The following is an 11,665-nucleotide window of genomic DNA, read 5'->3' as shown; positions in this document are numbered from 1 at the left end:
CCAGAACCCATTACTGCGAATTTTAGATTTGTTTGGTCAAGAAACCTTCAATTAGGTGGAGTCCGAATCCAATTGGGAAAACGAAAAGACGGTTTCCCATTTCCTGTTTCTTCACGCAATTAACAAGTTTCCCTTTCCGACTAGGGAATAGATAGAATTCCTAATCCAAATTGGAAGTCTTCGAATTCTATAAAAAGGATTACTCTAGGACTTTTGGGTCTTGATGGCTTCTTCTCGCCGCATTTTCGTTGGGAACATCCCTTATGATGCCACCGAGCAACAGGTCAAGGCTCTCTGCGAGGAGGTTGGCCCTGTTGTGACTTTCAGAATGGTTACAGATAAAGACACCGGGAAGCCAAAGGGTTTTGGGTTCTGTGAGTACAGGGATGAGACGACGGCGTTTAGTGCGCTGCGGAATCTTCAGGATTGTGAGCTCAATGGCCGGCGTTTGAAGGTTAATTTTGCTGCTAATGAGAAGGCCAATCATCAGCCGATTGGTCTCCAAGCAGCTGTTGATGCAGCCGCCGCAATGGCGGGAGCTCTAGGTGGTTCTCAGCAGCAGCAGGCATTGGCTAATGATCCTTTGACAGTCCATCTGTCCAAAATGTCGAGGAATCAGTTGGCGCAAATGGTCTCGGAGATGAAGGGAATTGCTGTGGAAAATAAGGAGATGGCTCAGGAGCTATTGCTTGCAAAGCCGCAGTTAAACAGGGCTCTGCTTCAGGCACAAATGATGCTAGGAATGGTCACACCACAAATGTTGGGACAGGTTAATATGAGGCCAATGCCTCCCTTCAATAATGGCCAGCCGCAGCCGCAGCAGCAGCAGCAGCAGCTCGTTCCAAAATCGGAACCAGTACAGATCTCGGAGCCTCAGACTCTGGTCACCCCACAAATGATGCAAAAGAGGTCAATGCCTCCATTCAATATTGGCCAGCAGCAGCAGCAGCAGCAAGTTCCAAAATCAGAACCAGTGCAAATCTCTGAGCCTCAGATTCTTCCACCGGGAGTGGACCCTGCTTTATTGCAACAAGTTTTGAGCCTACCTCCTGAAACGGTGGCTTCGTTGGCACCGGAACTGCGACAACAAGTCATTCAACTCCAACAGATGTATAGGCAAGATCAGAGGATCCCTTGCAGCAGTGGATGAGCCTTATCAGTAACTTGGTTAGAATAGGATAAGCGTTTTGTTTATCTGCTGTCACAATGTAAAAATCTTCATGTATTTGTCCTTTGGTCCAACCATTAATGAGAAATCCAGCTTATTTTCAAATTCATTTTCCGTGTTGGTTGATTTTCTTTTGATAAGAATAGTTGGACAGTTGTTTTAATTTCTTGCTCTTCAAGCATTTGGTTTTCATGCCAATTGTTCTACTTGTTTTGTGCACTTTATTGTATTCTCCTATGCTATTTTAAGTGTTGGTTTCTTAATTAGTAGTTACACTTGAAAATTCCATGCTTTCATGCCAATATATATATACTCAATTATCAGACAATCCTACTTAACATAAAAAAGCAATGCAAACAACGAAAAACTTCAGAATTGGTTTGGTCATCTCATCTCCAACATGCAGCACCATAGTCTAGAAAGTTGCTACTAATGTTTGAGCTTTACTCCTATATTTTGATAAACCTAGTCAAGCCTAGAAATCAGCTAATTTAATGTGAATAACTGCCAGCAAAAAAAACAAGTTTTGAGCTAGACACCTGCAAAATTGGTTCATTGTCACCGGAACAGTAAGAAGTCATTATCTCCAATACATGCTTTGCCAACATCAGAGGATCCTCTTTAGTGCAGGCATCATCAAATGAGGTTGCATATACAGGACTGTGTTTCACTGTAGTCAGTACATTTGTTAGAATAAGAAAGTTTTGTTTATTTACATTACTTAGAATAAGGAAGTTTGCTTCTGGTTTATAAATTGATTTCCGTAATTACTAACTATAATTACTAACAATACAGAAAAGAAGCTAATGTTTTTGTAAAATACGACTGGTCAGAATTTAGTTAGCCAGAATTCTTATTTAGAACAGCAATAACAAGCTCATTTTAACAAAAGCAGTCATACTTTAACTAGCTAAACCAGAACATTATCATCTTTTGAAACTAATATCTCAACCTAAAAGGACATTGTGATTAGAGTGCAGTAGTTTCATCATGTTGTTCTTGTGCTTGGTATTTCTTTCTTCTCTTTTTTGGTTCTCTTGCTGGTGTATCTTGGAGTTCTTATCGATTGTCTTGTGACTCTTGTCCACTTCTTTGTAAATGTTTTTTTGTTTGAGAAAATATGGTTTTGTTAGAGAAGAAGAACAAAAAAAAAATAATCTAATATCTCACACATGAAAGGGTTGTGAAGAAGAGCTTTCATACTCCCAAGAGCAAGAGTAGAAGATGAAGATTTAGACGTTCTACAGAACAAGTTGTGTTCTTGTGGTAGCTAAAGCCTTCTGAAGCATCTGAGAAGCTTACCGAAAAATTGGGACATGACAGTTGAGGAGAGATTATTCTGGGACTTTTAATGTTGCAAATGACACTAAGTGCAGGGATCGTGGATTACTGATTGCTTATATGAGATGGAATCGCATTCTCCCGTTAAATCATATGCAATGCCTTGTACTAACACTCACCAGTTACTACTTGTCAGGTGTATGATATGTATATCTGTGTAACAAACAGAATGATGATGTTAATGGTGGTTTATTTATTACCGAATAGAAATATATACATACACTATCTGTTAACTAATCGTGTCCAATAAATGAATTCAAGTTTGTATGCCTAATATTCTCTTTAACAAGCTTGTGTTACTACGATTGGCGACAAAGAATGACGTCCGGGCTTATAAAGCATGGTGTCTAGTTTCAGTTTAGCACTCTGGGTGTCCTTGGTCTCTCTTATTAGTGACTTTAAAGCTTATTTGTAAGCTCAAAGTTTAGTCCAGAACAATGACTTTAGGGAGTTCAACCTCACCAGTTAGCAGAAGGATTTCCAAAATGGATTTGGATCCTCTAAAGTTAATTTACCTAAATTTCATAAAATCCTAATCCTCCTTCTAATCCAACGAATTTAATTGTGCCACATAAGCTAACATTGTTTTTTAGACTTTTTTTCTTCTCAAATGAATCTTAACGTCGTTAAAAAAACACAACTCCAGAAGGAGAAAAAAAAAAAAAAACACAAAAATCCAAACTGAATTCTATCTATCCCCTCTATCGTCTTTTTTCTCCTTCTCCATTCTTTTTCCTCCTCTGCCTTTCGGAATCAAAGTATTAGCATGTGAAAAAGACCGGAAGGTTGAGATGAAAACTCTCTAAAGGTATTAGAGGGTTTGACCTTGAAATATACCTTAAGCTTATTGGTTTAAAGCTGTTGTTAGTCTGTTACCCATATTATGAATATTTAGGACTTCGATCATTGTTCATGGATTTGGGAAAATGAAGATGGTAATGAACAACATCTGTTTTGAAATGGCATGAGAATTAAGGCAGTTGCCATAATATTAGGTCCTATTTCATGAAACGATTTAAGGAATTAAGGGTGATCATTAGCATTTATGTTCTTTGTTCTCTACTGCAACTGCATCTGAAGAAAATCCCAGTTCGTCAGTTCTTTGTTCGTTCGGATTTTTCTGTTTTTTGTCTTCAAGGAGTTAACGACAACGTTAGGAAAGTTGAGAAGAAAAAGACCCAATGATATGAGCTGATGTGGCTATGTTTTAGACATTAGATCACTTGGAAGCTCCAGATTTTAGTAAATTTACATAACTGCACACCCTCTGCACTGCAGAGAAGCTGGATCCTTCGAAAATGGCTAATTTAACTGGATATATTATATGAATTTCATGGACTTCCTTACTTCTTTGCATTAACTGGATATGTCTATAATGGTTTGACGGATTGAGCCTCCTCACTTATTGAGTCATTGCTTCTCTCCAAGCTTAATGTAATTATATATTTCATTGCGCAATATTGAAGGCATTTTAAAGCTTGTAACAAGATATGTCAATCAATATAATGTATCTTTCATACTCATTAACTGATACAGAAGATGCAAGCTATCAAAAATCGTCAGTTTTAATCTTGTAAAACACCCAAATTGCACAGCAAGAGAGGACCGCGAATGCTTTTAGAAATAGGAATCCCTATCGCTTTATAGAACAGCCGGTTAACGCATCCCACATTGGAGAAAAGAGGAAAAGGACACGCTTTATAAAGGATTGGCTGGCAATTATGCTTGTCCCTTCGGGGACATACGATAAAATTGGAACGATACAGAGAAGATTAGCATGGCCCCTGCGCAAGGATGACACGCATAAATCGAGAAATGGTTCAAATTTTTTTGGGCAATCTTCTTCCTCCCTCCTGCGAATCAAGCAAAAGGTGACTTCAGAGGTTTCCCTTTTCCTTTTCTGTTGGTTTTTCTTGTCAAATCCTTTTCTGTCTGTTGATTAGTTGGATTAGTAGCACAACTGAATTCTTTATATCAAGTTTCTGGCTTTGTTTTTGGTTAATGCATATGAAAATCCTGATGTGTTTGATGAAAAATGGGTCTCCAGACTCTGTTTATCTGTTATCTCTATGCTTGTGGTGAATTGGGTTTTCTGGAATCTTGGATTTCAAGAACCACATTCATATATGATTGATGTTCTACTTCTCAATGCCCTTATTGCTTACTGTTTGAACTGTTGTCACCAAGTTTTGCTGTGATTTAAATCATTCTTGGGTTTGTTTAGGTTCATTCTTGGGTATTATTTTTTGGGTCCCGTGGAAACTGATTTGGAATTTGATTATATGCACAGAGGCGTTATTATGTTCAAACAACTTTGATGTTGTCCAAAGGACAAAGAAACTATGTCTGATCATTAAACTGACTAAGTAATCAAGCCTTGGAGGTGGATCAGATAGACTTTCTTTTGCTTAATTAGATGGTCCAAGCCTTGGAGAAGTTGAAATTCCTTTTGGTAACAAGTATATGCTAAACACGATCCACTGCAGTCAAAACTAGCATCTTCACATTGTATCTCTGCCATACCACTGCCATATCGAGTCAAGTTTTTAATGAAAATATAATGACAGGAACAATCAAAGTAACTGGCACTAATCTGTGTTCACTCATTTTGGGTGTAGTGACTTGCTTATTGTTTAGTTTTGGGGCTTTTTCTTAAGAACAACAACACTGGTTGGCTCTCCACACCTTGTGAAGCAAATTCGGAGGAATCAGAATTGTGCTTTGCAAGGCCAAGTATCCAGTGTGTATTATATAAAAGATGACTATTAACTGCCAACCATTGTAGAACTGGACTAGGTATTCGCTATTTTGATATTCCAAACCGACCTAGTCTCAGAATTTAAATACTTGCTGTGTGAGTCTTAATTCAAATTCAATCAAGTTGGGTGACTGCCTTGATTGTCGAAGTGATTTGACTTTTTTCTTTCGTTCTCGAGGAGGGAATTTCATGAATGTCTCTGTACTCTTATCAAGTGGAAGCTTAATCATTTCACCCAATTGGCATGGCATTTCAAACAAATACTCAACTTTCCAACATCCAAAATCCTGATTTTGACTTTGGACTGTTGTACTTAAACCTCTAACTTGGAAGTGTTACTTTCCAGCAATGAAGACAGGCATTTATACAACTATTATTTTCCATGATATGAATTATGTCTCGTAAGATGTTAGGTGAGAACCAATGAGGCTACCATTTATGAATTTGTTTGTAACTGTCTATGTTAGCTCTAGTGTTGATGTTTGATGACCGATAGTGTATTTTGCATTGGATTGTTAAAAGTATGTTAATGATTGACAGTGGCTTCGATTTGAAATATACAGTAAATTGGTTGATGCTAATCTAACTGGGAGTTAAACAATCAAAAGTAAGCATTACTGTCATAACAAGTGCCCTTGTGAAATTTTTGAACTGATGTACTATAAGCTCACCTTGTAGTTAGAAGAACTTTTCATCTATCAGAATTTGCAGTGCCTTTGATTTTATAATATACAGTAAATTGGTCGCTGCTAACCTAAGTGGAAGTTAAACAATGAAAACTAGGCATTACTATGATAACAAGTTATAACTGATGTTTTATATTATTCATTTTGGTCTTCTGTTTGTTAGTTCTGAATCTGCACTTTATTCGAAATTCCCAAATGATTTTGAGTAGCTTTAGAACCTCGGAGGGGAATGTCATTGCTTGGTATCCAGAATAAGGTATATGTTTGATTATGGAATTATAGGATATATAATATATACAGAAATCTTATTAGAGGTTCAGATTAGTATCTATGCAATAATTCTGATCTATAGCAGTTAAATTTTTAGTTGCATCTATATATGTATGTATCCCTGATATTCCTTGGGTTGATTAATTAGAGCTTTACAGGGACAGAACTCACCATAGGCTTTTGGGGGCTGCTTCAGGGGAGCCAGCCCAGAGTTTTGGAAGAAGGGTTACCTAGGTCTATATACATAAAAGCCCTTAACTTTCCCTTTTACTAAATCTCTCTAATAGTTTGAAATTGTATTTCCTTTATTTGTATATTTACCACGTTTACAATATATAGGAGAAGCAGCATCAGTTTTGCAATGCTAAATTTATAACAATATCAAAAGTCAAAACTGATCCTAGATTGATAGGCTACAGCTATCTATATTTATAACAATATCAAAACTAATCCTAGATTAATGCACAGCATTATAGCCATATCAATGGCTAGTGATTGAGGAAGATTGAGTATCTTTAACAATCTCTATTGATTACCAGTCTCTAGTCCATTAAATTCTCTGATCAATCTCATGCCCTGGTATGTATCTTATATAGGTTGGTTGACAAATTGTTTCATGTAGTTTGGCTGATTGGCTTGTGAGTTCAATTTAGTTTCTAAATTTTTTATAAGTATGCTTACTAGGCCATGTTAATCATTTTTGCTTTTTATTCACCCAAGTTTTTCGAGAGGCCAAAACCAAATTTTGGTATGTTATGGTTTCTCTTGTTCTCTATTGACTAGCTTTTGGCATCCATCTACTTTTAATTTTGACAAGTCAATTTGGTGGTGTATAAATTGCTTATTTGTGTTGAGTTTGCATTTTAGACGAACATAATAAGTCCTAAGTTTGTAACAATTATATGAGTGCATTTGCAGGGACTATTTTTAACTTTTGGCGTCATGAAGAATGCATCTGAGTTGATATTTTTTTTGGCTCAATCTGCTGCACCTAAACAATAAGACAGAACTGCCACCTCAATCTGGTCTGGAAAGACTAAGTTTGAATGTTGGAATATTTGCCTTTGTTGTTGGGTTAGCAGATGCGATGGAAGTGATGGTGAAGAAATACCAGCATAGGTTCAGGAATGTGAGGGACGAGATGGAACTTGTTGATATTCAAGAGGTGGTGTTGGTGAAGCAGATGGAGTCTTTGCAAAAACTCTTGCTCTCCATGAAAAATACATGTACTTTCCTTTTGTTTCTTCCTTCTTTCATTCGATTTCACATTTTTACTTAATTTGACTTTGGTGAATAATAAATAAGTGCTTATTTGCATTTTATTGTATCAGCTCACTTTATGGAAGAAAAGCCTATCATGACTAGTTTATCATATTTTCTTAACCGATCAAAATAGCAAATTAGACTTATAATTTCAGGGAAGAGTTTCACTGCATTGTAATGTCTCTTGGGAGGATTCATCGTGATGGTAGGCACATGATAAAAGGTGGTTCTAGTCAGCTGAGTACAAAACAACTACACCAGCGAGTTGGTGTAAAACCCACTCTTGCAGATTGCTTAGATGGGCTTATGCTTCTCCAGGACATGCATTGCTCTGAGTAAGTAACTTGTCTATGTTTTGTCATTCTTCATTGCTAGTTTATCAAAGAAAAAACTTTAGCATCATTGAAGGTTGATTAAACAGCATGGCCCCAGATTTTCTCCCTACATTTTAAGTCAGCTTTCTACAAATCAGAGTCTGAGTCTTAAACTCTCCAGCATATTGGATCACACCCTAATGTCCCAATAGTTCTTGTACTAATACATTGTTGCAAATTAGACCTTAAGTCTTTGAAATACGCTGTAGAAGGTGGTATTAAGACTAACTCTGACAACTTAGTAGATTGAGGCATCTAATGAGTTCCCTGCTGAAGTCTAACGGTGTTAGCAATGGTCCAAGGTGGTCAAACCTCAGACAAAATCTTCATTGCCCAAGAATTCTATCATTGAAGAGAGCAAAAGGTGGAGTGAGTATCTTGCTTGGAAAGTAGACTAATCAAAAGCTTAAGTCAGTCCAAGATGGGATTTCCCTGAGGAAGCTGTACATTGGTATTTCTGGTATCTCTTTGCAGTTAATTATGAACTGTGTGAGATTTGGTAAATAAAGATTGTGGTTAATGGGGAGCTTTCTGAGGACTTCAACCCTAATAGAGAGGTGAAGCAAGGAGTGCCGTATCTCCTTATTTATTTGTGTGATGCATGGAAACGTTGAGCCACTTTATCACTCACAATGTTATCACAAATAGATGGAAGGCAATGAAACCACAAGGTCTGGGCCTCTGATTTTTCACCTTTGGCAAATAACCTCATTGTTATTGTGTGGCTTTGTTGATATTCTTTTGTTTTTAATATGGAACCTTAAAGTCCCTCCAAAGTCAGACTTTTTGCTGGCCCTTATTCCAAGGTAAATTTTTGATGAGTAATCAGAGGGTTTAAATAAACTTCAGTATCATCTCTTTGCTCTTTCTTTGTGGAACCTCTCCAGCACTTATCTTAAGCAAGATTGATCTGCTATGGTATCTCTATCCTTCTTAACAAGCTAAATGCCCTTCTTTTCCAACTTCTACAAGTGGCTAAAACTTAATTTAAACCCTGGTTTTGAGTTTTACTGTTCTAGTATTTGAAGTGTATCGATGCTGTTGCATGTTGGTATGTTTTGAAGTTGAGACGTAGCAGAGTTTATGACAACAAATTCTGAACTCACTTCCATCGATCAGTCATTCAGAGTTTCATTGAAGACGTTTAAAGGCCAATACGTATACTGATATCCAATCTCATTATGATTTACAAATTTATTGGCGTAGTCCACCCCCCAGCTGAGGGAGCTGTAAAGCTCAATGCCAATGGTTGTAGTAGAACCATCTTGTGTGGATGCATTGGAGCTGGTGGCTTGATTCAAGATAGTTGTGGTGACTGCATTGGTTGTCTTTCAGCTGACGTACTCTCATGGTGAGATTTTTACTGGAGAATTGTAGTTCTTATATGATGGTCTTCAGCAGGCTCGGAATCTCAACATTGATCATTTAGTAGTCGAATCTGATTCCTTGTTTAGTATGTCTAAAAGTCAATGGTATGAATCCCACTCTTTTACATACACTCTTCTCTGGCTGTAGAGGAGTAGAGGACTAGCAGTTGGAATTGCTCCATCAACTGCGTTTATAGAGTATGTAGCAAGCTATGTACTGACTCGCTTGAGACACTCTCTTGTCATGGGATGGCACGTGTCAGAGGAACCTCCAGATTGCATTTTGGGCAAACTTAAGGATGATAAAGATGGTGTTTTAAGGCCTAGGAAAGTAGTTTTAGTTTTCTTGGTTTCATCTCCCTCTAACCATGAAAAGAAAAATACATATGATGCTTTCATGCCCTACTGTTGGTAGAGTTTTGGTCTTAAGTTCACGGTCCTCATTACCCACTCACTCTCTCTCTCTCTCTCTCTCTCTCTCTCTCTCTCTCTGGTAAATTGGTAATGTATTTGAACTTTGTTTTATCACTATCATATATGGATGAGATCAATTTAACCTAGTTGGTAAATAATTTGTGCTCTCTCCCCTTCCTTTATCAGGCACATTTTGAAGTCGTCATTAGTTTCAGCTCTATCAGCACTTACCTTTAAAGTGAGGTGTGTACGTGAAGTCATTATCTTGCTATTCTGATCTTTATAATTTTGTTAGGAACTTGATCCTCTCAAATTTGAGGGGATTCTAAAGATCAATAATTGGAGTATGTTCTCCAACACGGTGTATTGTCATTCTTTAAGCTGTCAGCAGGACCAATACCAACAGCTATTGATATAGAGGTCCCCCTCATGTTTGCAAGACTAATACCTTCTGTTTAGTTTTTTGAGAGTTCCTCTTTCCTAACCCATATTGGTTCTATTTAAAGTTATTGTTACTGTAGATGCATGCGTATGTCATTATCTAGCATGGCTATATCATCCTCTCTCTCTCTCTCTCTCTCTCTCTCTCTCTCTCTCTCTCTCTATCTTCTTTTTAGTGTCCTTTTTTTCATATTCAACTTCGATGTTTATGCACTTAATGTTTATTATGTCATGTCTATCGCATTCTTATCGTAGATGATCACCTTTTTCAGTACCAGTGATTTGAGTTCGCTGCAGCAAATCTTGATTGATCAGCCTAACATTCCCAGGGAAGAAGGTAAGAAAATCTTTGTAGTTTTGAGAGTTATAATATGGCTGGTGATCCAACTAACAGTAAAAGTTCATGCTCTGACTCGAAACTCCTTTTTTTTTTTTCAGTTCAATTTGTCTTTGATATCATATTTGCACAAGAGAATTGTTGATCCTTTATGTCACATGGTTGCAAAACTTCCCTAGCTCTGGAAATGGGAACTACTTTAAGAGTAGAACCTTTGGGTATCAAAGAGTGAAGAGATGACATAGGGTTCTTGTATTCTGGTACAGACGAAGACGAAGTGCACAAGATGAAGACGAACAATCATCAAAAATCAAATTTACCTGTAATATCCATTAAAGAGATGGAGCATGCAAGTAAATTTTTTTTTTTTTTTTTTTTGGGTTATAAGGGGCCTAAAAGGCAAAAACAAAGAGCAAAAGAAACAAATTAACTAGAAGACCTATCAGGTCTATTACTGTACTTTCTAACTCTAGCAACAGAGGCCATATCATCTAAATAAGCTTGCAAGGCATGAGAGGGAGGGTCTTCAAATTCAACAGTTCCATAGTCATGGGTGATGCTATTGTTTACAAGACAATCAGCAACAACATTGCATTCTCTATAAATGTGCTTCAGAGACACAGATTGAAACTAAGCAAGCAGGTTTTTGCAGCAAGAGATAAGGGAGCCAAGGCCCAAGGGGATGCAAGGATATATCACTGAAGATGTGTAGCCAAGCTAGCGGAATGTAATGATATTTTGATTGCCCCTGAAGATGTGTAGAAACTTTGTGGATATTTGTCATTTATAGTCGTCTATATACTTATGGAGGCCCTTCCCTAGGAGATTCTTTTCATTTCCTCATTTTAATGGATCATCCGGGAGACCCATTTTTCATCAAATTTCAGTGATCCGACCATTCAAGATCTACCATTAGTAGATCATTTGAATCGATTTGGAATTGTTTAAATAACTTGGTAAATTTTAATCAACATTAACACAATCTGTTGAATTTTAATCGTTCATTAAGATCACTGTATTTTAGGATATTCGATTACTAGCTAAATGATTTTGGATTTGTTTGAAAATTTGCATTACAAATGATCTTTTAAATGGAGATAGCCGAAATTTGATGAAAAAATGTATCCTATGAATGATCCTTAAATGCACAAAAAATGATTTCTATAGTGGAAGGGTCATTAACAATGTCTATACTCTAAATCATCATCTCTATTAACCATGTCTCTCTTACCCGGTTTCACATAAT

The 11,665-nt window shown here is 37.1% G+C and overlaps 1 protein-coding gene, 1 long non-coding RNA gene and 1 other non-coding gene across 5 annotated transcripts; all 3 read left to right on the top strand.

The window, feature by feature from the left end:
• The first annotated feature begins 223 nt into the window (after positions 1-223).
• Positions 224-1,150, top strand: LOC133723079 (cleavage stimulating factor 64-like). Its single transcript, XM_062149908.1, has one exon. The coding sequence runs from the start codon at positions 224-226 to the stop codon at positions 1,148-1,150; it is 927 nt and encodes a 308-aa protein (XP_062005892.1).
• Positions 1,151-3,980: 2,830 nt separating this feature from the next.
• Positions 3,981-11,300, top strand: LOC133721481 (uncharacterized). 3 transcript variants are annotated; one of them, XR_009852208.1, is made up of 5 exons: positions 3,981-4,380; positions 6,382-6,457; positions 7,142-7,821; positions 9,828-10,419; positions 10,521-11,300. It is a non-coding gene; the product is annotated as an uncharacterized LOC133721481 (long non-coding RNA). The 3 variants fall into 3 exon arrangements; XR_009852207.1 differs by lacking the exon at positions 6,382-6,457 and having other exon boundaries at positions 4,010-4,380; positions 7,142-7,449; positions 7,642-7,821; XR_009852206.1 differs by lacking the exon at positions 6,382-6,457 and having other exon boundaries at positions 3,993-4,380.
• On the top strand, positions 4,237-4,339 carry LOC133724033 (U6 spliceosomal RNA). Its single transcript, XR_009853451.1, has one exon. It is a non-coding gene; the product is annotated as a U6 spliceosomal RNA (small nuclear RNA).
• Positions 11,301-11,665: the final 365 nt, after the last annotated feature.

Source organism: Rosa rugosa, chromosome 7 (genome assembly GCF_958449725.1).
Source record: "Rosa rugosa chromosome 7, drRosRugo1.1, whole genome shotgun sequence".
NCBI lineage: Eukaryota > Viridiplantae > Streptophyta > Magnoliopsida > Rosales > Rosaceae > Rosa > Rosa rugosa.
Note: the sequence above shows the minus strand (reverse complement) of the source record. Positions and strands in the feature narration are given on the sequence as shown.

Coding starts and splice junctions, on each gene's coding strand:
- LOC133723079 (XM_062149908.1), top strand. CDS start 224: ATGGCTTCTTCTCGCCGCATTTTCGTTGGGAACATCCCTTATGATGCC.